The sequence below is a fragment of the Cuculus canorus genome, chromosome 2 (assembly GCF_017976375.1).
Source record: "Cuculus canorus isolate bCucCan1 chromosome 2, bCucCan1.pri, whole genome shotgun sequence".
Taxonomy (NCBI): Eukaryota; Metazoa; Chordata; class Aves; order Cuculiformes; family Cuculidae; genus Cuculus; species Cuculus canorus.
The window spans coordinates 23,960,611-23,985,739 of record NC_071402.1 but is presented as its reverse complement, the minus strand read 5'-3'; the positions used below and the strand labels follow the sequence as shown (position 1 = coordinate 23,985,739).

At 37.7% G+C, this 25,129-nt stretch overlaps 1 protein-coding gene across 5 annotated transcripts in view; it reads left to right on the top strand.

The window, feature by feature from the left end:
* The window catches only part of VPS13B (vacuolar protein sorting 13 homolog B), a 453,221-nt gene that overhangs the window by 59,799 nt on the left and 368,293 nt on the right, over positions 1–25,129 (top strand). For all 5 annotated transcript variants that reach the window (XR_008448774.1, XM_054059974.1, XM_054059977.1 and 2 more), the window contains exons 9-16: positions 288–383; positions 701–823; positions 3,748–3,885; positions 5,231–5,318; positions 11,573–11,764; positions 12,386–12,555; positions 13,457–13,651; positions 15,371–15,495. Coding sequence is in view for 4 of the 5 variants with exons in the window: in XM_054059974.1 (XP_053915949.1) it covers positions 288–383; positions 701–823; positions 3,748–3,885; positions 5,231–5,318; positions 11,573–11,764; positions 12,386–12,555; positions 13,457–13,651; positions 15,371–15,495 (1,127 nt within the window). In the remaining variant the exon portion in view is untranslated. The remainder of the gene's footprint in view (positions 1–287; positions 384–700; positions 824–3,747; positions 3,886–5,230; positions 5,319–11,572; positions 11,765–12,385; positions 12,556–13,456; positions 13,652–15,370; positions 15,496–25,129) is intronic.

The following is a 25,129-nucleotide window of genomic DNA, read 5'->3' as shown; positions in this document are numbered from 1 at the left end:
GTGAATCTGTTTGATCTTTTCACATAGTTTCTCTTTAGATAAGCAAAGTAAAAATACTATAGTGGATTTAGAACTTTCTATTACAGTGTGTTTCAACCAGAAGTTGAAAATGAGAAGTTCCAGTATGGATAATGTGTTACAGCTGTTAAGCTGCACCTGTTTCCTGCTTGTTAATAAATTTTAGCCCATGATTTAATTTGAGTTCATTGGTTCTGTATATTAATGACATTACTGCTGCTTAGTACTAATACTGACTTGTTTAAGCTGTTTATCCTGTTGTTTCATAGCTCACTGAAATGCAAGCCGAAAGTAGTTATTACAGCCCTCAGAAAGTAAAATCCAAAGAAGTTATATGTTGGGAACAAGAAGGAACCACGGTTGAGGTAATTTTCCATTGACAGTTTTCTTGCTTTGTTATAAACAACTTAGAAAATAGGATTTTGGAATTATTTCATTACTGATGTTCATATTCTCCTGTATTGGACATGTTTATTGTAATAATCACATTGAAGGAAATTCTCTACATTTCTAGTGCTGTAGTGATCAGAATCTGAAGTAATTCCTTCCTTCTAAGTGCTCTGTTTGATTAACTTCCTCTTCAGTAAAGCTTGAAATATAGAAACCTAAACATAGTTCACTTTTCTCTTTTGTATTTCTCAAGCAGTAAAATTATTAAAATATCACTTTTTTTCCTTTTTAGGTCCTTATGAAAGGTGAACTTTTCTTTGATTGCCAAATAGGTTTTGTTGGTTGCCAAGCTATGTGCCTTAAAGGAATTATGGGAATTAAAGACTTTGAAGAGAACATGAATAGGAGTGATGATGTGAGTATATTGGAGTATCAGCTGACTACCTGAAGAAGCAATTCTGATATGCTTTAGAATCATCATAGAGTAGTTCAGGTTTGGGGGGACCTCTAAAGGTCATCTAGTCCAGCTCCCCTGCAGTAAGCCTGGACATTTTTAACTAGATTAAGTTGCTCATAGACCTATCCAACCTAATCATGAATGTTTCCAAGGATGAGGCATCTACCACATCTCTGGGCATCCTATTCCAGTGTTGCACCATCCTCATAAGAAATTTATTCCTTGTATCTAGTCTGAACCCGTCTTCTTTTAGTTTAAAACCATTACCCCTTGTCCTGTGGTGACAGGCCCTGCTGAGAAGTTTGTCCCCATCTTTCTTAACTCCCCCTTAACTACTGAAAGGTTGCTGTGAGGTCTCCCTGGAGCCTTCTCTTCTCCAGGCTGAACTGCATAGCTGGCTGGGGTACTCCAGTTGGGATCTCACCAAAGCAGAGAGATGGAATCGCTTTCCTTGACATGCTGTCCACATGTCTTTTGATGCAGCCCAGGATACGGTTGACCTTTTGGGATGTGAGCACACAGTGCCAGCTCAAGTCCAGCTTTTTAAACACCAAAGCACCCAAGTCCTCAGCAAGGCTGCTTTTAATCCTTTCTTCCCCATCCTACAGGGGCAACCTCTTGCTTCTGTTGGCTTGACCCATGGGCAGGACCTTGCACTTAGCCCTGTTGAACCCCATGAAATTCACATGGCCCACTTTTCAAACTTGTTCAGGTCACTCTGGATGACTTCCCATCCCTTCAGGCATGTCAGCCACAATATTCAGCTTGATGCCATATTCAGACTTGCTAAAGGTGCACTCAATCTCACTGTCTGTCATTAATGAAGATATTGAATGGTACTGGTCCCAAAACAGACTCCTGAGGGACACCAGTTGTCACCAGTTCCTCATCCACTGAACAGTCCACTGGTGAAATCCATATCCTTCCAACTGAGAGGGATGGATATTTTGGAGGACCGTGTCAAAGGCTTTGTAGAAGTCCAGGTGGATGAAGGCCAGTGTATTTACCTAAATATTTGATTGCAAGAACTTAGAAATGCTATTGTTTCCAATTGTGATTTGAGTTTTTTTGAATGTCTGTGGAATATAGAGCTCTGTCTATTCCTTGCAGTTTGAAAGACAGATATCTAGGATTGAGAAGCTGCAAAGCATAAGGCCTTTTTTTTTTTTAAACTACCTCACTACCCCCACTCATTATGTATGTCTGCATACTTTCATCTTGTATAACAAGTTAAAACACAGTTGAAAACCTTTTGAAACTACTTAAATCAAAAGAAGATTGGAAGGGAAGAAAACACTGTACGCTAATTATAATAGAAGTGTGTCTCAAATACTGAATGAGTACTCTTTTCTCAGTAAGGTTGATGAGAGCAGTATCAAGTGAAGGAATAAAACACTATTCATTTCAATATTTTAAATAGAAGTAAAGCTTGCATTGCTTAATAAGAGAAAATCATATGAAATACTCTTAAAATATTTAATAAAATGGTGTATGGAATTTAAATACAGTAATGAATGTTTTTGTTTTTGATAGAATAGTGCTCTAAATTATTGGAGTGCAACAATTGTTATCTCAGTTTAAATTTAAACTTCGAAGTCTTAAAGTACTTTGAGGAGAAAAATTAAGAAGGTTGAAGATGATGTGAAATGACTGTATTAATGTCAAGTGTGCTTATTTGGAAAATTATCATATAATGTACTATGACAGATGTGGTGGAACAGGTTCTTGTACTTCCCCTCTAAAAGTAGCATAGCTTGGCGTCTGTCTCAAACATTTCTATACCAATGCACACAGCACTGAAAACAAAGAAGAACTAGATATCTTTATGCAACTGTAGAAGATGACATCATTTGGGTTATAAAGGTGTGGTGGGAGAATGGATAGACAGGCATTGTCAGAAAGACAGGCTGAAGAGGCAAGCATTAGCCAACTGTAAAAGATGCTCTACTGGCTTTGTTAGATATAAGGGAGATATGACTGGGGATGTGCCTGTGGACGGCAGACTTGTCTGTAGCAGCTCTGAGACTGGGAGGTGTAAAAATCATGAGAGAAGTGATTTTGGATTGGAGTAGAGGGGGGAGAGTAAGTTTCAGGTAGGTTGATTGATTAAGGGTCATTTCGACTTTTGCTCTTTTCCTTTTTTTTCTGCCACCCTCTAGGGCATGATTTTAAGAAAGTATCTGCTTTTGTGAGAGTGGCGGTGATGTTGCTACTTCCTCACCTGTTATCCTTCTGTACTGCTGTAGTGAGGACTCAGCAGTTCATGAAGGTTCTGCTTATGTTGTATGTGATTCAGAATAGATGGTTAAAAAAAAAAATAGTCTGGTATAAATAACGTTTTTGGAAGAGTAACTCTAGAAGGAAAAGTTGTGTTGGTTTCAGAAGGATGGAAGTTGGGATATGGAGATGCATGGATGGATAAAAGAGTGATAAGGTAGCAAGTAGGTCATACATGTAACTGCTTATTGTGAGGATGACCACCATCTGCCAGGCTTTGGTCAATCAGAGAAATGGAGCATGTAGTGACAAGATGGTATATAGTTAGGAGGATGTGGGAGAACGCAAGAGTAACAGTGAGGTAAGGTTATTTTCAGTTAAAATGAAACTGGTGTGTTTTGTTTTGTAGGTTATGTACTATTCACAAGCTCAGCACAGTTTTATTAACTTGGAAGTAGGGAGGAAGTGGTCTAGAACTTCAGTGTTACTTGAATAAGTTCATCTTGAGGTTATTTTAATTGTCTTATCTTCATTCATAATGAAATATGCTCTTGAAGAGGTTCTACTGTGTTATTAGGATGTTTTGAAAAAACTGCAACTACTCTGTTAACTTGACTGTATTTTTTTCTCCCTTACCTTATTATTATTCTCCCTACCTCATGAAGGAAGCCTACTTCTTTAATTGCGGAGAAAATTTGAGTGCAAAAGGGATGACGTACCTTACGAATTCACTATTTGATTACAGAAGTCCAGAAAATAATAGTATTCGTGCGGAATTTATATTGGATGCAGCTCATCATAAGGTCAGAGAATTAAGTTTTTCTCAGAAGAAAATTTCTGATGCTCTTTAACAGCTTTCCAATGGTTATTTAGATCTGTGAACTGAGGACTGATTTTCTTTACTTTGTCTTGTTTAACTGAATCTTACTTTTCAGATGGCCAAAACAAGAGTTAACCTGGTTTTGTTACTTTTTTTTAAATGCAAATATGTCGAAACCTCAAACTTTCTTCCTGCCACAAAAGCTGAATTAATGCCATAGTTTCCAAAAGCACCAACTACAGAACACCTGACAAGAAAAAGATACGGGAGAATGCTAGCAAAAGGTCAAGCTTTAACAGCAGATACTTATTTAAACCCAACCAATAAGTAGTTTATGGCTTTCAAAATAACAAGTGCTCTCTTGGAAACGAGATCTGAGACAATGTTAATTTTATTGTCTGTGGTCCTATATTTGTCTGATTAGTGGAAGTCTTGCTGATTCTGCATTTGATAGACACAAATTTTTGGTCACCAACAGTGTCTGTAAATGATGTAGTAAAACTTTATACCCTGATTGTGTGCAGTCATTAAAGACTGGATGTGGTGACCGAGGTCCCTTTCAGGTGTGTTCATAGGTGGAGGTTTATGCTCTGTGTGATTATATAGGTAAGCCATTTACAGTTTTGAATAGGTATAATTTCTTTTAATTTTTTTATTTTTTCACCTTTTTAGTATCACTGATGAAGTGTGATCCTGAAGAATCCCATTAAAAATGGGAAGAATTAGTGAAATCACAAGAATCTATATATATTCAAATGTTTCCCTTAGTGTATTTGAGTTTACAGCTTTACTTTTTTCATTGGCCTGTCTTCAATGATTTTTGATTTGCCTCTTTTTTGGCAAGAGGGGGAGCAAACTTGCTGTGTAAGAATGGATTACACGATGTGTAAATCCTAATGATGGCATAAAATCTGAAGTTTCCTACTGTGTAAAGATAAAAAAGATAAACAATACTCCTTAAATAAAAAAGCCAGAATAAATGAGCTTCGGTTTTCAGTGTGTTTAGTTAGGCAGATCTGTTGGATGCAAGAGGTCAAGTGAAGAATATTTACTCCATTAAAGGTACTAATTAACTAGATGCTATTCATGAATTGGTCAGCATGTCCACTGGAATTATGGATGTGCCGTTGTGTGGCCTCAAATAGAAGTTACATTACCTGTTGGAAAGGTGAATTCTTTGGGATAACCTCTGTCCTTTGTTTTGATAAGCCTTTCCGTGTGTTGATGCACAAATCCAAACATGAATATATCTCTCATACCGGCCTATCAGTTGGTAATCTCAAGATTCTTTCCTTATACAATGTTTTCTTTGTTTACTTTGTTGGTAGGAGACGTACACAGAGATAGCTGGAATGCAGAGGTTTGGGGCTTTCTACATGGATTACTTGTACACAATGGAAAGCACCAGTGGCAAAGGTACCTTTTTTCTTTATTTACCTTGTTAAATAATAGAAACAAAGACTTTTTGTGCACTGCTGGTCCTTGACCAGCTGTCCTCTAATTTACCTTAGATTTACCATTGGGTTCATCATTAAAATGGTTTCATCCTCATTGATGTGTTTAAGGTTACCTGGTTTAGTTAGTTGTTGATTGTTGTTGGTTCTTTTTTTTCTGTGTAAGCCATCACAATTATCTGTTTCTATAGTCAGTTGCTAAACTCAAAATTTTTTTAGCAGTGGTGTTCATTAAATGTGATGTCTTTTTCTTTTTTTTAAGTTGTCTTGATTGACTTGGGGGGTGGGGTGGAGTGTCTTGTGAGAAACCCTGGTTGAAGAATGAGGTTCATCATCTACGTGGTGCAGGAAATGAAAAGGGCTTTCATTTTCTCCTATAAAGAAAAGTGCAACGATGAGAGGTAGTGTGGAGAATTAATATTAAAGTAAACATATCTGAACAGTTCTGTGAGCAAATACTAGCCTGAACCATGCACACATAGATACTGGCGAATTCTGAATAATTTCAGAGATTCCTGTCTATTCTTTTCTAATTCTGAGACAATGCACTGGATTTAGTGCCATAAGTGTATCTGCTTTTGTGAGTGTCACTGAAGTCAGGACAAAGGAGTTAATGTGTCAGCATGTGATATGTATGTGTATTTATACAGATATTCTTACATTGAGTTGTGATGTGGTTTCCCCACCTTTCTGAGAATGTCACAGCTGCTTTTCTGCAGGTTTATTGCCTAAATAATGCTTTCTTTACCGTCTGTGTATTTATTGTCATGAACAGTATTTCTGTGGACATCACTCGGGATTTCTTGCTAATTTGTGACCAAGCATTTATCCATAATTGCTGTCTAGACCAACTCGTATTTTTTTGTCTGTTTTTGTGTCTATGTAAGAGAGGTCTTAACTCCTAATGTTTTTGTTTTCTGGACTTGTTGGACATTAAGTATAGAGGAGTATAAAAGAAAAACTTCCATTTTGGTTAGAGGATGGAACATGCAAACCTTATAAAAAGAAATCATTGATGCTATTGCCTTTGAAAGTAGAGGGATACACTAAGAAATGCAACAGTTCTTTCCTGGCCCTGGGACTTTCTTCTCTCTACCTTGAATGTGATGTGGGGCTGAGAAAATGTAATTTTAGTCAAGGTTCTACTGCAGTCCACTTCTGATTTTAATAGAGAAATAACTGTTTAATTATGTGCATAACTTCTGTGTAGACAAGTTGAAGACCTAGTCATATCTTCTTTTGAATTTTGATATCGAAATTTGAATATGCACAAATTATTTGATTGTCAGGAAAAATGGAATTTTTTGAGTATTTTGTCTTGTTCTTAATGCACAAGGGCTTTAATAATTTTTGCTAACTTTAATTAACTCTTTTCAAAAATTGCTGTTTTTGGAAACCTTTTTTCCCTTTCAAGGCCACTGGTATTTTCTGACTACTTTTTCCCGTCCTCAGCTGCTCTTCTATTTTTTTTTTCAGTTTGTTTTCTCAGGGCCTTGACTTTTATTTCCTGTATCAGTCACGAGGAAAGCACCTCCAAGATGTAGCTTGGCTTCCTATCAGGTCTTGCTCACTCTTCTGATTTCAGCTACCTTAACTACAAAAGAGTGAAGAGTGTATTATTTTATATATTAATGGTTTAAATGGTTGTTCTAGGTCTGGAATTAAGAACTTAATGATAAATTTCTCAGAAAATCACACGTGATGTTTTCAGCTAATTATTTTCTGCCTAATTCTTCTGTATTGTGGGTCCAGTATGCAGTTATTAAATAGTTTAAACAAAGAGGTGTAAATTGTTTCATTTGAAATTAACATCGTAATATTTAAAGACCTTGGAAAAATATAAATAATGCTACATTTTTAATATGTGGTGTTATATGAAAGTATTTATATGCAAGTTTAGGTTTTACTATTTCTTGTTTTGACATTAACTGCATTTTTAATTACAATCGATGCACCAAACCTTCCCCTAAAAGTCTAACCTAACTTAAGTTATAGGAGGCAGTTACTGTGATCGTAAGATTTTTATCTGTCAAGGCAATTTTGTTTGACACCTTCTTTGCCCCTGTAACCTTTCCTGAAGTGTACGTTTACTGATTAAACTCTCATGGATAAGTGCCGCATGGATAACATTAACTTCAGGAGTTTCATGTCACTTATAAAGTACTTTAATCACTTCTAGTATTTCGAATGAAAACAAGACAGATAGTCGTGCACAGTAGTCTTATGTTGAAATTCTCCCTGTTCTTCCCTTCCAACTTTGTTTTTCTACTTTTGTTGTTTTGTAGTTCAATATGAAATGGTAATTTCCCTGAAATGTGTAGCCTATCAATTCCCTGGTCACTGATTCACATGACCTACAGACCTAGTGGGGTGTACTTCTGAGGTTGTTTTGTTTATACTGTGTACCTTTCTATTTTGTTGCCGGTGCTCTCATTTTAAGATTTTTTTTTTTGTCAGTTGCAATTAGACATGGTTTACAGGGAGCTGAATGCTCAGTGGTCTGAAGTCATTTACCTTTGTTTCAAAAGCAGCCTGTGATCACTTACTCCTGTAAAACCAGTGGGTTTTCTATCACATTCTCTTTGCACTTAGAATTAAATGGAAGTGTTCCAGGAAGTTGTTTGTATAAATGCTGTCACTTCAGTATATTGTTCATATACATACAATATATGAATACAGATGAAGTTTTGTTTCTGTAAGCATATTGTTTTTTTTACACTGCTTAATAGTGTTCATCTGAATTGGATACTGTGTAGAATTGGAAGGACAAAAGTGCATGTTAACAACTTAATAAATAAAACGTACCCTGACAGCAGGACGCATGCTGGCTTTTAAAGGTCTTTCTCAGGGTGTATTAAAAAGATTGTAACTTCAGTTTCATCTGAAACTTTGGGTAGATTTTATAAGGCACTATCTTTCTGTCCTTTTTTTTTTGTTTGTTTTTCCCTTTTTTACCCCCTCAGAAATGGTAAGCAAAATACCAAGGGCAGCAGAGGCTTTAAGTGCTCTCAGTGTCAGCTGCTGTTGGCCCTGTAGGGACAAAGTTAATTCTTCTACTGAGTACCTAGGGCTGTAAAGGCCTGCTCTGTCAGATTCTGTCCAGCCTTGGTTTGTTCAGGGACCTTTGCCTCACCAATCCTTAGAAGCAAGAACATTTTATAGAGTATGATTTAAACAGAAGAGAGGAAACCACTGTCCGTCCTTCCTTTTCCCCAAGGCTCTCTTCCCTTGTTAAAAAGACTGTTTGGAATGAATACAGTAAAGGAGGAAGAAAAAAGGGAGCATTTGCCTGAAGGAGGAGAAGACTACCAGGTTCCTCTCAGGCAACCAGAAATACAATGTGCTTTCTTCCAGTTGGATTCTAAGTAAGATTTGTCCTGAAGTCTTGAAGCACACCATGCCGGGCTGCCTAACTACAAAACCTCAGCTATTTAAACTGACAGTACTTCTCTTTGACAAGTGGGTAGGTCTGCAGCAACTGCAGCCTCCGCTGCCCAGCCTCGTGATCTGAGCTTGTCTTGCTGTTTATGTTAGTACAGACAGATTGTCAGTGAAGAACAAGGTATAACAAGATTTTAGAATTGTCAGATTTTCCTATGATTTCAGTGTGTAGTTCTTGACAGGTATGTTTGGTTTCTTACTGTAGCAGAAAGACGGGAAGTTACTAGATTTATGCAAGCGAATAGATCAGTTTGCTTCTGGACAGGTGGGTGACAAGAGGAAAGGATGAGATCTGTTTTGCATTGAGTAGGTATACAAGATCCACATTGGATAAGAGCTTGGACTTCACTTAGAAAATATTCTCTATTAGAAGATACATCATGGAAGCAGTCTACTACTGATGCAGACTTTAGCTTCTGTGGCATGATTTGATCATGAGCACAAGGAGAATGTATCAGATGGGCAGATCTTCCGTTGTAGAGGGGTTGAATTTGTGGACATCAAGGTAAAATGAATAGCAGTGGCTGTGCATTTCCTGTGTTTCCTATTTGTCACAGCTTTGACCAGGTGTATTATGGATTACTGTGCTGTCTAAGGACTACGTGCTGTTCAGATTCACTGAATGAATTAAACTGTCTTCCTACAATTTTATCTCAGAACTTTTTCATTTTTATAGGTTAAGTGGTCTCAGAATCCATTTGTTATTGAAGCTTATTTGTCAGGACTGTTCATTTGTGTAATGCTTAGCAAGACGTTTAATGTTCAGTGCTTGTGTCAAAGCAATGAAGACACTATCAAAATAGTGATGTATTAGAAAAAGAGTGAAAATCTGCAAACTACTTGTGTTAACAGGGTGAGGTTTTCTTACAAACCCCCAAGTAAGAGCAAAACTTAAGCTTCTGAAATTTGCATAATTTAACTGAAGAATTTCCATGAATTGTTAACAGAAATGTAGTTGTACTGTTTGATAGCTGTTGTAGCTTGTATGCAGAGAATGTGTGATTTCGGTCTACCACATAATGCTGCGTTTGTATCAGAAAAATGGTAGCTATACTTAAATTGTTAGTGACTGTTCTGAGCACAAAGGTGTTGGGTCTTTTGGATGCAGACGGTGTTGGGTCTTTTGGATGGCCGGGCCCAGAGAGTGGTGGTATATGGAGTTAACTCCAGCTGGAGGCCAGTCACAAGTGGAGTTCCTCAGGGCTCGGTACTGGGTCCAGCTCTGTTCAATGTCTTTATCAATGACCTGGATGAAGGCATTGAGTGCACCCTCAGCAAGTTTGCAGATGACACTAAGCTGGGAGGAAGTGTGGATCTGATGGAGGGTAGGGAGGCTCTGCAAAGAGATCTGAACAGGCTGGACCGCTGGGCCGAGACCAATGGGATGAGGTTTAACAAGGCCAAATGCCGAGTCCTGCACTTGGGGCACAACAACCCTATGCAGCGCTACAGACTGGGGGAAGAATGGCTGGAGAGCTGCACGGAAGAAAAGGACCTGGGGGTGCTGGTTGACAGCCGACTGAACATGAGCCAGCAGTGTGCCCAGGTGGCCAAGAAGGCCAACGGCATCTTGGCTTGTATCAGAAATGGGGTCACCAGCAGGTCCAGGGAGGTTATTCTCCCTCTGTACTCAGCACTGGTGAGACCGCACCTTGAACACTGTGTTCAGTTCTGGACCCCTCCCCACAAGAAGGATGTTGAGGCTCTGGAATGTGTCCAGAGAAGAGCAACAAAGCTGGTGAGGGGGCTGGAGAACAAGTCATACGAGGAGCGGCTGAGAGAGCTGGGGTTGTTTAGCCTGGAGAAGAGGAGGCTGAGGGGAGACCTTATTACTCTCTACAACTACCTGAAAGGAGGTTGTGGAGAGGAGGGAGCTGGCCTCTTCTCCCAAGTGACAGAGGACAGGACAAGAGGGAATGGCCTGAAGCTCCGTCAGGGGAGGTTCAGGTTGGATATCAAAAAAAAATTCTTCACAGTAAGAGTCATTGGGTACTGGAACAGGCTGCCCAGGGAGGTGGTCGAGTCACCTTCCCTGGAGGTGTTTAAGGAACGGGTGGATGAAGTGCTTAGGGACATGGTTTAGGGAGTGTTAGGAATGGTTGGACTCGATGATCCAATGGGTCCTTTCCAACCTTGTGATTCTGTGATTCAGACTAAACCAGTGTTTTATCTCTGGTGATTCTTCTATAATAAAAGTGGTCTGAGGCATAATTATGAAAGAAGTTTTCATTCTTGCTGTGTGATCTTTACCTCATTAGTGAATGGAAGAAAAGGTCAGTTTGGTTTATGACAGTGAGTGCGGTTCTCATCACTGTTCTAGCCTGTCTGCCAGCACCTGGCATTTCAGGGACTCAAAGCTGTAGTTTTTTTTGCAGCACCCTTTTTCCTTGATTAATTGGGATGGATATCTTTGTGATAAACTGTAGAAAGTCTTGAACACCATGGCTGTCACTGGCACCTGGGGTTACATCGCCACAGAATTCTGGAGGTGGTTTGGACACCTTCAGAGAGTCCAAAGCTTCAGAGATACAAAGTTAATGGAAAAGCTTCCAAGTTGTGTTATGCTAGGAGGAAAGGCAGACTCTCTCCCCGTTTGTCCTACATGAAACGGGAATAAACATGATAAATTAGTCATGGTATATTTGTGTGTTCAATTTGACTTATATTTTTGTGTATTTTAAGTTTGTGATAACAGGATTTGAAGCAAAAGTAATTGATTAAAAATTCTGTAGTGTCCAGTTATTTGGTGTAAATTGTTATTTATAAATCTTGTAGTTTCTGGAAATCAGCAAGACTTTTCTTCAGTAAAGAGTGAAGATGTTGGAAATGTTCAGGAGATGTCTACAAAAAGCCTTATTGTGGGCCCACTCAATCTTCGATTGGATAGCAGTGCGGTACACCGGATAATGAAAATGATAGTTTGTGCTCTGGAACATGAATATGAACCATACAGCAGAACTAAGCCAGGTTTGTTTCGTTTGCATTTATGCAAATAAACAGAATTAAACCAGACCGAGTGCACTGAATGCAGTGCTCTTAAGCTGTGACTTCCAAATAGTTAAACTCCAGATCTCTCAAGGAGTTTTATGAGTCTAAAGAGTAGAATTTAAAATAAGGATAAATTGAATTGCAATATTGCAGTCAGTGTTTGATCTGCCTCTGAGAATTTTATACACTTGAAGTCATTTGTTTCAGTCACCAGTCTCTTGGTTGGGTAAGGAGGGCTTGTTTCATTGACAAATCTAGCTTAATTTTGGAGCCTTAGAGAGTATTCCTGTTGGTTTCTATATATTAGTTTGAAGTAATAGTTATATGGGATGAAAAAGCATGGAAACAAGTTATGGTGAATTTAAAGGTGAATTTCTGAGAAAGAGCTATACAGATCTCAAAGTAGAGAAAATCCAGTTACGATTGGATTTACTCTTAAATAGAGCCATTGTGGAATAAAATTATTAATTATGAAGGGAAGGTCGGAAAATACTTTTTATTTTTCTGCTAGTCACTAACCATGTCTAAAACAGCAACTGCAGGAGATTTTATATATTTATGTATTTTAGTCAATACATGTGTAACCTTGGTTTACTGTAGATGTTATGGATGGAAATAGAACTATGCCAAGCTCAGAAGAAGTATCGTTATTGGAGGAATACATTCCCACTCGACTTACAACGTTCACTGTTCTAAAGTGTACCATTATAATCCCTGTGGCAGAATTCAATTTACTGGACCAGCTGATGCCTATAATCAAGGGTGAGAAGGTATGTATGCATGGATATTTATTCTTTTCTTTATATTAGCTTATGCTATTTCATACACATTTTCTTGCGTATACTGAATATATTACTGAGTTCCAATTGAGTTTGGTGCCCATGAACCTTTCCTGAGATGAGTGGTTTGTACAGTGACTAGATGAGCTTGTAAACTGAAGATACTGCATACTGGTAGGATAGAAGAATTTGGAAGAAAAAAAAGATTATAAATCATCAAGTGGATTAAAAAGTAGTAGCTCTAACTTGGAAGCCTAATGGCTTGGAAGTTCTGATGGAAGCCTTTTGATCAAAAGAGTACCTGCTGTTGTTTTGCCATGCAGGTCTTCCTAGACTTGGGCAAATCTCATGTCTTTGAATACATAGGCTCAGTTGAGACTTCATAAATGTTAACAGCCTCCCTCCACTTGTTCTTTGTCCTTTTTGTTCATATTTGCTGTTTCTCGTTTTTCTCCCCTCAGTCTTCTTAGCCCATGTGGCATTTTTGCTGTTTCTTGAATGTGTTTCCGCAGAGGTGCCACCAGCTTGGCTGATAAGGCTTAGCTGTGCCCAGCAATGGGGCTGTTGGAGCACTGGCTGGCACCAGCTGTATCTAGTGTGGGACAGCCCCTGATCTCCCCTCATAGAGGCTGCCCTTGCAGCTCCCACTGCCAGCACCTAGACACCTCCACCCAGGACAATTTTGGATAAAAAGTTTGTACATAAGTTCTAACCTTTGAAGAAATTTGAAAATATTTGAGGAGTCTTGTTACAATGACCATAAGGCCATGGTGTCTTGCAGACACTTGATTATGTGTATATATGGCTTTATGTGGGAAGGTAAGAACATGTAAATGTGGTACATTGTATATCTGTATTACTGATAAACTGCAGGTTTTTTCTCTTCCCCTAGAACTTAAGTGGACTGTTAAATGCTGCAAGTTTCCAGCCCTTACGGCCTTTACCTTCCATCCGAATTTTGGTGGATAAGGTTAACCTGGAGCATTCGGTGCCGATGTATGCTGAACAACTGGTGCACGTGGTCAGCAGCCTTGGCCAGCCGTCTGACAACCTGCTTCATTACTGTTACTCACACTGCTATCTGAAGGTAAAAGAAGGCTTCAGATCCGTTGAAACAAGTATATGTAATCCTAATTGTTAGCAGGTTGCTTGGGAGAAGCTTTTCAGTTTACCTAAAAGGGCAGAAAGTAAACAAGTTTCACAGGGTGTCGTTGCTTGAGATAGCTTCTTCTGACCTGAGCCAAACATTTAACAGGAACCAAGAACTTTGCATGAGGAAGTTAGGCAGACTGAAGCCCTAAGGGTCTTTGTGGCAAGGTTGAATTAAAACAATTTGTAAAGAAACCTTTCCTCTCTTCTTGGATAATGCTCATATAAACTAACTCTTAAATAATATAGTACTTGGGTAAATAAACTCTTAGAAATGAAGATATGTGAGTTACAGTGAATTACACTTACAAACTCAATGGGATGTTCTGGGGACAACTCATCACTTCTAGTAGTATTGACAGAGAAAAACCATGATAATGAAGGCATGCAATCAAAATTGCTGCCAAAAAGTTTCTTTTTTTGTTATTATAAGAGGGAGAAACCTCTGAATGTTCACAATTAAAGATCCATTATGTGAGGGGTGTTGTTATTATGAGGTCGGGGGAAGTTTAATAAGGTACTGCAAAATTGCTTTGAATTTATTCAGTTGCTATTGGCTGAGACTTTAGTAGAATTAAAAAATGCAATCTCAAGCAGGGTTTAAAACAGACCTTCCAGCCTTTTAGGATATGCTCAGTCTGAAACCTTTTCGGTGCTGCTAAAATGTAAATATTTACTACTAGTAGTGTTAATTTTGCTAATTTTTTTAGTTATCTATTCACTTCTATGCTGATAGTAAGAATTTCCGTGTTTAAATCTCTATCTGCAAGAAACAAACTCTGACAGAGAATTGCATGGCAAGCTGATAGTAAGAATTTCCGTGTTTAAATCTCTATCTGCAAGAAACAAACTCTGACAGAGAATTGCATGGCAAGCTTTCAGTTTTCTAGGTGAGAAGTTTACCTTCTGTGACATGTAATATTGCCATCCTGATCCCATTGCAAGTCATCTGTGTGTTTTTCAGTTTGAGTGGACTTCTTATATTCAAAGTTTTTAGCAACTGTTTGATCAGTGTTTGCAAAATGTGGATTTCTACTAAAGTCTACAGAGTCTAAAAGAAAGTATTTTGATTTTTATAGAGTTCATTTGCTAGCTTTAATATAGACTGAATTTTTCTGTTCTTCTAGTAATGGTGATACAGCATGTTGAAAAGTCAACTCTACAATCATTTGTTTTCCGTGTTGAACAGGGAAAAATAAAGAATAGTTGTGATGAACCACTGTTTAGATGCTCTTATGAAGACAAAAACCTTTGAAGGGAAGCTTCTAAATTCCTTAAATAGCACTTTTAGGCCAGTGTTACTATAATTACCTAAAGTGCTTTTACTTATTTTGTATGAAAGGCAATGTGCAATCTGATTTAAAAGATGTAGAATAATGTATTTTAGTAGATAAATTGTAATTCAGATTTTAAAATCAGCAGTGTAGTTAATGCTTTTTGAGTGAAGAAGATATTTTTATATGTAGTCCTATTGAGATGTTATTTCAGGTAGTTTTTTCTAGTTTTCTGGTTTGAGGGAAAAGGAATTATCAAAAAACAACACACAATTTGTTTTATATTTGTTGATCATACTTAAAAATGTGTTTGTTATTTAAGTAACTCGAAGGTGATCTAATTGCGGGTTAATATGCACTTCGACAAACTTATTTTGTTTCAGATCTTTGGTTTTCAAGCAGCACTGACTTCTTTGGACAGTAAAGGATTGTACTGCTTCCCTGTTCCAGTTATCCCCTCGTTCAGTACTGCTATTTATGGCAAGCTGATCAAGTTTCAAAAATATTGGTGAGCATTAAGCATGTTCAATGTATTTAAGCAATGTCCTTGACTGCTTTTGTATTTCTAATGAATGGCTTAAAAGTGCTAAGTTCCATATATATCCCTGAACTTCTCTCTCTTCTATCATACTCTCCTAGTAAGTCTGTTATTAAATTCCTTTGTAAGGACAGCTGTTACTAAATGTTTTAGACCCTTATTTGCTGAGAGAACGGGCTACCCAAGACCTGTAGTAAATTACCTTCTTTAGGACTCTGTACAATTTGAACCTTCTTTAGGACTCTGTACAAATGTGAACCAATTTCCATTCTTTCTTGAGTGGGTATGAAAGCTGAAGTTACATAGTGATGGCAGGCTTGATATGTTTAACCGAGTGGATCAGCTCTTTGTTTTGAACTCGGTAAAAATAAAAACCAAAAAATGAGATGGGAGGGGAACTACTGAAACACTTCAGCACCAGAAAGTCTCCACTAGACTTATCTATGTTACTCATTACAGTTGGAAGTGTTTTAACATTGTGACCTGATATTAAGCTTTAAAGTAGTTCACATTTTAAGTGCAGACACTTGTGTTCTGAAAATAATTCTGTGCTTTGTAAAATGAACTATATAAAATTTTTTTCTAACTTTAATACCATGGAAATTCAGTATTTAAATGTGGCTTGACAGGTTAAGTCTTGTGGTCATAAGTGTCAGTGTTTAATACTTTTATTAATAAATGGTGTTTGTAAAAACTGTTTTCAAGAAAACGTGTTTTAGCGACACTTTGGATAGAATGTCAGTTTTCTCTATCCCTCATTTTGAGTGGTAGCTGTCCATAATACTACGATGTGACTAAATCCATACCAAGAATCCTGCAAAAAATGACAGTAAATATGGTGTTAAATTTTGGCTTCAGACAATGTGTCGTATAGCTGATTTATAGCAGTCATTTGTTTGTGAAAGTTAAATTGATTCTAAAAAAAAGTATGTGTATGATTGTTCAGTGCTACACAAAGAATGTACTAATTTTATCTCACAAGCTGTGGTACTATTTTAAATATGAGATTTTTAGCATAATCAGCACACCACCAGGTGGTAGCAGCCTAATTGACTTTCTCCTTTTCCATCAATAGTTTACAAAGGTGATAACCACTTCAAATGAGTTGTTGTTCTGTTGCTGCATATTACAAAAAAATGTGTGTGTTACCAGGATAACTCATGATCGGCACTAAGTGGAGCACTTCAGTACTCTGGCAGGATTGACGGCCTTTCATGACATGACCTGACGTTTAACACTTAGCTCTAGTTAGTGATCATTGTTAGTGAACTGTAGAAATAAACTGGTGTTCAACAGTAAACTTTAATACATTCTAAAAACCTATGATGAGTTGTGCAAAGTAAAAAGTATTTTAGAGATGAAAAATAGTTGAAGAAACCTGTCATCTGATAAGTTCATGGTATTTGGAGTGCTAGCGCTTTCCCATGAGCGCACTTGGACATTTTTCATGAGCTTGTTCTTGCTGCGCCTGATCTCTTACTTGCTTATTCTTGGTTTCTCGTGTTTTTCTACATGCACCATTGCATGCTTGCCATCACGATCATGTGTGCACAATCTCTTGCTTGCATTCTCTCTTGTGCGTTTTCTTCTCTCTCACGCTTTGTGTTGCTCGCTTTTTCTACCTCTGTTTTAAAAATACCTTCTATTACGATGCGTGCCCATCTGGAAAACATTCTGATAGACTAATAATATGGAAAAATAAAAACGAGCAGTAGTTTTGGGGAGTGGGAACAGGGGAATGGTCCTGCCTTGAAATAGCAAATAATCTATCGACGTTTGTTAGTAGACCTTTTAAGACCAGTGCTTGTTGTGGTCTGGTATTTGAAAATAATGTTAGTAGCATTCTCATTCTTATCTGTGGTACGATATCTTTCTAAAGCTTATTTATTAACAGTGTGAAATAATTATATAAAATTAACTTATTCCAGTAAGTTATCAAAACTAAGCAGCACCAATTTGCAGGTAATAAAGTAGGAAAAACAAATGAGTACAGCAGCAGCCTGGTTAAATGAAGTGTAGTTTGAAGTGAATAAAACTCCAGATGAAACGCATCAAATAGCACTTGAGCTAAATCGAAATCAGCATGAGGACTGAGGGCTTCATTGAAGTCATGCAGTGAGTGAGAATTAGTCTGGTAGGATAACCTGGTAATGTCATTAAACTTTAGTTCAATCGTCCCCCCCCAAATTATACCACCGGCTTTATTTGGATTTTTAGATTTCACATTCCAGAGTTTCTTAAAGCACACACATCTGATGCTACATGTGTTCTTCTATTTCTTCGTAGAAAATATATACCCCAGACCATACCTTTTGAAAACAAAGACATTTTATGAACTGTTATGGAATTCCCCAGGTAGTATGTTTTGAGTTAGCAGTGAAAATCTCAACTTTATTTCTGCAATAAATCAGCAGAATAGCTTTCTTTTCTAGTTTCAATATAATAATCTCAAAATTCATTCAGTGTATTAAAGACTGTAGTAATGTTTATTTTTTTAAACCCAGTTGATAAATACTGTTATCATGGTTTAACAGGTAAAATTTCAGCAACATCAGCACAGTCAATTCCAGTAAATAACCACACACTTTACAGAAGTGCAGTTTCATTTACGTGCTAGATTGATGTCGATTTTAATTTCAGTTAATACACTTTCTTCTTGTAAAAGACATGCACTCAAGCTCATTAGTTAACTAACTCTTCAACATCTTTTAAATCGTATAGCTCTTCTGTTTTTATGTTAAAGTAGAAACATCTGGTCTTTTGTTTTTGTCAAGCATAACAAGATGCAAAATACAATGTTCATGTCAATATTTTACAACTACTTCATGTAGCGTTGCATGCCATATTGTAAAGCAGCTTTCAAAGCATTCGGGAGGATGTCAAAACCCAATTGAGAAGTAGCAGAACATGGTTAAGAGCCTAGAATGAATGACAAGAATCTTTATTGCTAAACAGAAATCTTACGAGGAATTAGTGGATTTTGTTTTTCTTCTTTTGTCTACAGTATCTGTGTTAACAGATGAGGGCATGCCGTGTAAGATACTTCAGTGTTATAAACATCTGTCTTTTATACTATATCACTTTATTGTACTTCTGAAGAATATTAAAGTAACATTGAAGATTATGAATATCCTTCCTTTATTTTTCTCATGTCTGAATTGATAGTGAAGTGTGTAATTTCTGTTTTGAGCCCAGTCATGTTACTGTATTGCTCTTCTTTTCTTGATGTGTCTTCTCTCAATTCCCTTCCTGTGACGAGTGTTTTACATTCTCATTTTCCTTGATTGGGTCTATGGGAAGCTTCTCACTGTCTCCACCTGTAATTGCGTTTGGGACTCTCAAAACTGGTGGAATGAAGTCATAAGTGGGGATGATGTGATCCAGCCCTGCATCCTTTCTATTTGGCTTCTTGGTCCAGTGGTCTGTTCTCAAGGTGTCCTTTTCCTTGATAATGAATCTCCTCTTTCTGTTTTGAGACCAGAGCAGTAGCTGCTGATTTGCTGTCTGTAAGGAAGCACCAGCACAGACTTGACTAATGCTTGAGTATATGAATGAACCTATTATGAACCAGGTGAATTAGTATCTAGGATTTCATGGCCTGCACTTCAATTACTAGAGAGTGCAGAGCAGTTAATTGATTCTTCTTGAGTTGTTACTCTGTCAGAACAAAACTCTGAAATAAAAACTTGGAAGTAGATCTTGCAGTTAACTCCAGCTGGAGGCCAGTCACAAATGGTGTTCCTCAGGGCTCGGTGCTGGGTCCAGTCCTGTTCAATGTCCTTATTAATGACCTAGATGAAGGGATTGGAGGGTACCCTTAGTAAATTCACTGATGACATTAAGCTAGGAGAAAGTGTCTATCTGCTTGAGGGTAGGGAGGCTCTCCAGAGGGATCTGAACAGTCTGGATCGATGGGCTGAGGCCAGTGGGATGAGGTTTAACAAGGCCAAGTGGAGAGTCCTGTACTTGGGGCGCAATCCTGGCAGTGCTACAGGCATGGGGAGGAGTGGCTGGAAAGGTGCCTGGCAGAGAAGGACCTGGGGTTGTTGGTTGACAGCCAGCTGAACATGAACCAGCAGTGTGCCCAGGTGGCCAAGAAAGCCAATGGCCTGTACTCAGCACTGGTGAAGCCAGACCTCAAGTACTGTGTACAGTTTTGGGCCCCTCACTACAAGACAGACATTGAGGTCCTGGAGCGTGTCCAGAGAAGAGCAATAAAGCTGGTGAAGGGGCTGCAGAAGGTGGCTTAGAGAACAAGTCTTATGAGGAGCTGCTGAGGGAAGTGGGGTTGTTTAGCCTGGGGAAGAGGAGGCTGAGGGGAGACCTTTTCACTTTCTACGACTAGCTGAAAGGAGGTTGTAGTGAGGTGGGTGTTGGTCTCTTTGCTGAAGTGGTAAGTGATAGAATGGGAGGGAATGGCCTCAAGCTGTGCCAGGGGAGGTTCAGATTGGACTATAGGAAGAACTTCTTCACTGAAAGGGTTATCAGGCATCCCTGGAGGTATTTAAAAGGCGGATAGAAGAAATGCTTAGGAATACTATTTAGTAGGGGACAGGTACAGTTGGGCTTGATGATCTCAAAAGTGTTTTCCAACCTAGTGATTTTTTGATTCAATGATCACTACAGAAATCTAGGTACATATATTGTCACATGGAATAGTGTGCACTTTTTCTGTAGGCATTGTTTTTGAACTCCCATGACCATTCATAGATTATAGCTGTTCTTAATATTTCAACACAGCCTAACTGTAAAGGTAAATATTTACTATGTCTCTAGAATCTGTTACATTTACATTAAATTGGCAGGTTAGGTTATAACCTCGTTTTGGCTAACTATTATACAGTGATATTGAGAAATATACTTTGCCAGCAACCAGAGCCACCGGCATTTTGTTTCTTGCCTGACTTCCTAGCTTTTCTTTTGAGTTTGTCACCGTGTAGTTGCCAAATGCTTGTTTCTTTGTACTCATAATGTAATTAAACTTTTCAAGTTCGTAGATCTTATGTGAATATTACAAAACCTGAGGATTCTAAAGACCTGGTGTTGTTACTGTTTAGTTTTCTCCTCAAACCTTTTTTTTACTGTGAAGATGTGTATGGTTTTATACGGCTTTACTTCTGTTTTATTCCATGTGTATCCCTTACAAGGCAAACATCTCTCTTAATCATAGCTATGTAGTGGGATGCCATAAACTGTATTCTTATTGACAGAAATCATTCTTAGACTCTGTACACAATCTAGTAAGGTTGTTATAAGCTCCAGTATGAGTCAGGATGTACATCTGCTCATGTCCGCTTTGCGGGTCATCTTGAAAATCCTGTGTGCTTTTACTGGCATCACAGTGAGTTGATGAGAGCGCAATTCATGTTGGTCCATAGGTAGTGTAGCAGATGAAGATCTGGGGTTTTGTACAGTAAGGAATTTAGCTCCTGCTGACATAGCCTTTACCAGCAAGGCACTACTGTGGCAGTAGTGGGAGATTTTAAGATTTGCTGCTCACTGAAGGAAGGATTAAAACTGTTCAACAAGCGATCAGGTGAATGATCTGTCTTTTTTTTTTTTGTTTGATTGAAATTTGCAGGACACGTCCAGTGGAATAATGTTGCTTGGAACCAGAAATCACAGGACATTTGTGAGCTTGAGAGTCACGAGATGTAGCCATCATGCAGTTTGGTGCAGTTGTGTTAGTAAGAGACAAGCAGACCCTGCTGTCGGGAAACATAGAGCCAGGATACCCACAGACTGTGAACATTAGACTATAAATCTAGGCAGTTTTCCAAGAAATTGACACTTGGGTCTTGATTTTGGCAGCGTGTTTCATTGGCTAGTCATAGTAAATTGAGAGTAATGTCAGTTTAGATTGAACATAGTTTGTGTTTCACACGGGCAGTTGAGGGGCATGCTGAGTTCCTGGGTTAGAAGCAGAAACAGGTTGAAAACACATGAAACTCATTTTGTAGCATTCAGTTATGACTATTAATGTCAGTAATTAGGTATGACTGCCAGATGAAAATTCAGGGTATCCTTTGAAACAGTGAAGATCTAAGCTTCCATGCCTGAACAGATACCATCACTGTATGGGACATCATTGGCATGGTGAATTAGACCTAGCATGTGTTAAAACCTGATGAACTGTTGAGATTTGCCAGCAATGTGGACAGAGCAAAACCAGACAGAAACGGTCACTCTCTTGGGTTCTGCAGAGGTGGTTGTGTAGAACTGCCTCATATGTGTGAACGGTCAGTCTAGGGAGTATGCTGTGTACTTACCTGCCATTGCTTAGCAGATAAATCAAAGGACATAATACTGTGTCAGATTTTTTTTTATGGTGGCTTTAAGCAATGAATTTAACACTTCCAAAAGTTTGGTTTACTGTGCATAGTTTTGTTTGTTTGAAGAGTAGGTATGACAATATATCGTGTCAAATTTGGAACAGTAGTACAGGGTGACTTAACAGTTCTAACAAGAGTGATTTTTTTCATTGATAGTACAATTTAACATCTTCCGTTCTGGAAGCCCAAGTAGGCCTTGTGTACAAGGATGACGATGCTAAAGGAACTTATGTGAAATGTTTTCTAATCTGTGGTGATAATACTGTATGAAGTTTGAACATGAACATTTTGGAGCACTTTCCAACTGCGCTCTACTGGAATGAGCTGTTGTCTGTTACGAAGAATTACTCTGTCCACGAGGGGGTTTGCATTCTCAGTACATGACTTGCAGCTTGATTAGTATGACTACAAATTAACTTCAGTTGGAAACCGCTAGTTTAATTTTCTTTTTAAATCAAATCCAGATCTAATGTTACTGCTTCTGAGCAGATGTGGCAGGCAGCATTCACCAAATCTGTTAAAAGTGCACTTTTAATCAAGGTAAATTGGAAGCAGTTGTATTTTTTTAGTATTGTCTATGAAGAGGAAATTCAGCAGAGTTGACAGTAAAGGGTGGTCATCTGTAATGTTTCCAGTGTAGTTATTTAGACTAATTAATTGCCAAGGCTCTTCAGTGAAAGTAAATTAAGCCTATTAACTAATATCTGTCTGGGCAAAGTGATTGCACATGGTGAATGCTTAATCCTGCCTGTAGTAACTGTTGCCATCAGTATTTGCTGGCATTTGTACTAGGAACAAGTAAATGGTCTTTAGTTGAAAATGTGTAGGATTTTCAGGATACACTGTGCATTTTTCTTTGCTTGAGACTAGTGAAAGGTATGAAAAACTTACAAAGCTGTTATACAGCATAAATACTAAAGAAAATTTGACTCCTTATTATGTATCCATTTTGTATTGGATGTTTGAAATCGTCTTTCTCTTATTTAGTGTTACCACCATCTTTAGGACATAACCTGGTTAACTTTTTCAGGGATATTCTCAGTTTTTCCCATGTTAACTCTGGCCAGACAAGTCCTCTGGTGACAATTTTTTTACACACTGTTTGTCCTTTATTTCTCCACAACTTTGTCTGCAATTTGGTGGCTTTTCTCCCTCCTTTAAGTGTATCTGTGAATCACAGTGTGATACAGTTTCTGTGCTGGAATCTGTGCTTTTAAATAAAACACTTAGTATGACACCTAATTGCATTTGATAACCATGATAAATGGTGACTAAATCCATTCTATTAAAAAAAAAGAGCTGCATTTATCTTTACTTGGAGCAATGAGTAAACCAAATATAAAGGCTTATGTGTGTTCTGCTATCCATAATGTCTTAGCAGTCTTCTACAGCTGTGCTCACCTCTAGGTAGGAGAAGCTGACTGTCCTGTGTCCAGTTTAATTTGTTTGCTGTATTCTCTTCATGCTTGTTCCCTGTAGGACCCAGATATGCTTTTTGTTTTCTGTGGGAATAGATCTTCTCATAAATCAGGATCTGTCTTTGGTTCTAGGTAGACTGTGTATTGTTTGTGTAAAAACACATCCTCACCATTCTTCCTTGGGCACCTTCATCCTATTGTTTATAGTTTTGTATTATTTTTTTAAATAGTTAGTTGGCAACGCTTTTTTAAAAACAATGATCTGTAAGCTATACGTACTGAGGAACAGGTATTGAACACGTGCTAATGTTTGGACCTTTATTGAAGCTGTATATTTGGTAAACATTGACTGATTTTTTCATTAGGTTTTAATCTTCTAAAGAACATCAGCTCTGAGTTTGTGAACTAGACTTTTAGTATGATGTGTTTTGGATGAGAATGCTAGAGGGCAATTTGAACAAAAAAGAGCAAGAGAATAACTGAAGTCAGGCTCATGTGGGATGAGACTCAAAGAGATTTTATTCTCATAGTCTACTGTTATCAGAAAAGATTTGGAAACCACTTATACGTGTTGCAGGTGCTTCTGATACTGATGCAAGAAATGGAAAGGATTGTTTTGGTTAAGACATTAAGAATTGTTGGTTGGTTTTTCAATTAATCAGAATTTTTATCTGTTATAAAGTGTATGTTCTTTGAAATAAAAGCCTGTAGGATTTTAAGGTAGATTTTTAATTATTTTTCTGTGACATTTAACTAGTGTTTCCTTTGAGCTTAATGACTGATTCCAAAACGAGCAGTTGAAGAAAAGGAAATATATTTGGTAAATGTTTTACAATATTGTCTTGATAGTCAAGAAATGTGCATATGCACGCAGAATAACAGAATTGCATATCCAATTTTTGTATTTTAAATTTCAGAGGAAGGGAAAATGGAAATCAAATTGTTATAATGCTGTCACTGACTTAGTCTCTTGCTCTGGAAGTATATGTATTTGTTATACTGTAACTTTAATTTTGCATACATCTTGAATTTGGCAGCATACAGCAAGAAAATGTTTTTCTGACGTTTTACTGACACTGCCTTCTGTATGTGTATGATAGTTTTTGTAGTCTTCAAGACTTAGTAAGCCTTGTGGAGTTTTTAAAGTAATGTAATAGATGTAGTCAGACTCTCACAGTGAATAGACGAAAACTAAACACAAACTGTATCCACAGAATCTGCTTCAAAGCTTCTATTATTTTTGAGGAAAGAATGGTGTAAGTCAGTGCTGGAGTCAATGCTTAAGATGGTAAATTGAGATTTAACAGTAATCATAGTCTTTGAAACAAAAAATATTATTCATTTAATGAGATGTAATATTTTGTGTTAAATAGCTCCTGGTATCCTTTAAAATTCTTCTGGGGTTGCTAATTAACGAGGCCACAATATAATTTTAACAGCCCTTATACTTCTTCTGCTGTTACTTAATATATACATGTGAATTATTAAGCACACCTTGTCCATTATGTGTCAATGCTGTTGATGGTGCCTTTGATCCATCCTTTGCTATATTAAATGCTTTTCCATTAAAGGAATGAACAAAACACTCTTTCCCCCCTTCCAGCAACTTCCTTTTGGTACTGTAAGTTCTATCTTAGAGGATACTAGAATTGGCATTTGGGGTGCATGACAGTTTTTATTTAAGATGCCAAATGTTGCAGTTCTGCTAGGAGTAAGAAAGCTAATTTGAAAGTAACTTTAAATTAATTAGTCTAATTTTAAAAGGTCATATTGGATAGAAATATATGTTAAGAAAATCCTTATTCGTGCTCCTAGTAATTCAAGAGAAATCTGTCCTACAGAATGATATCCTGT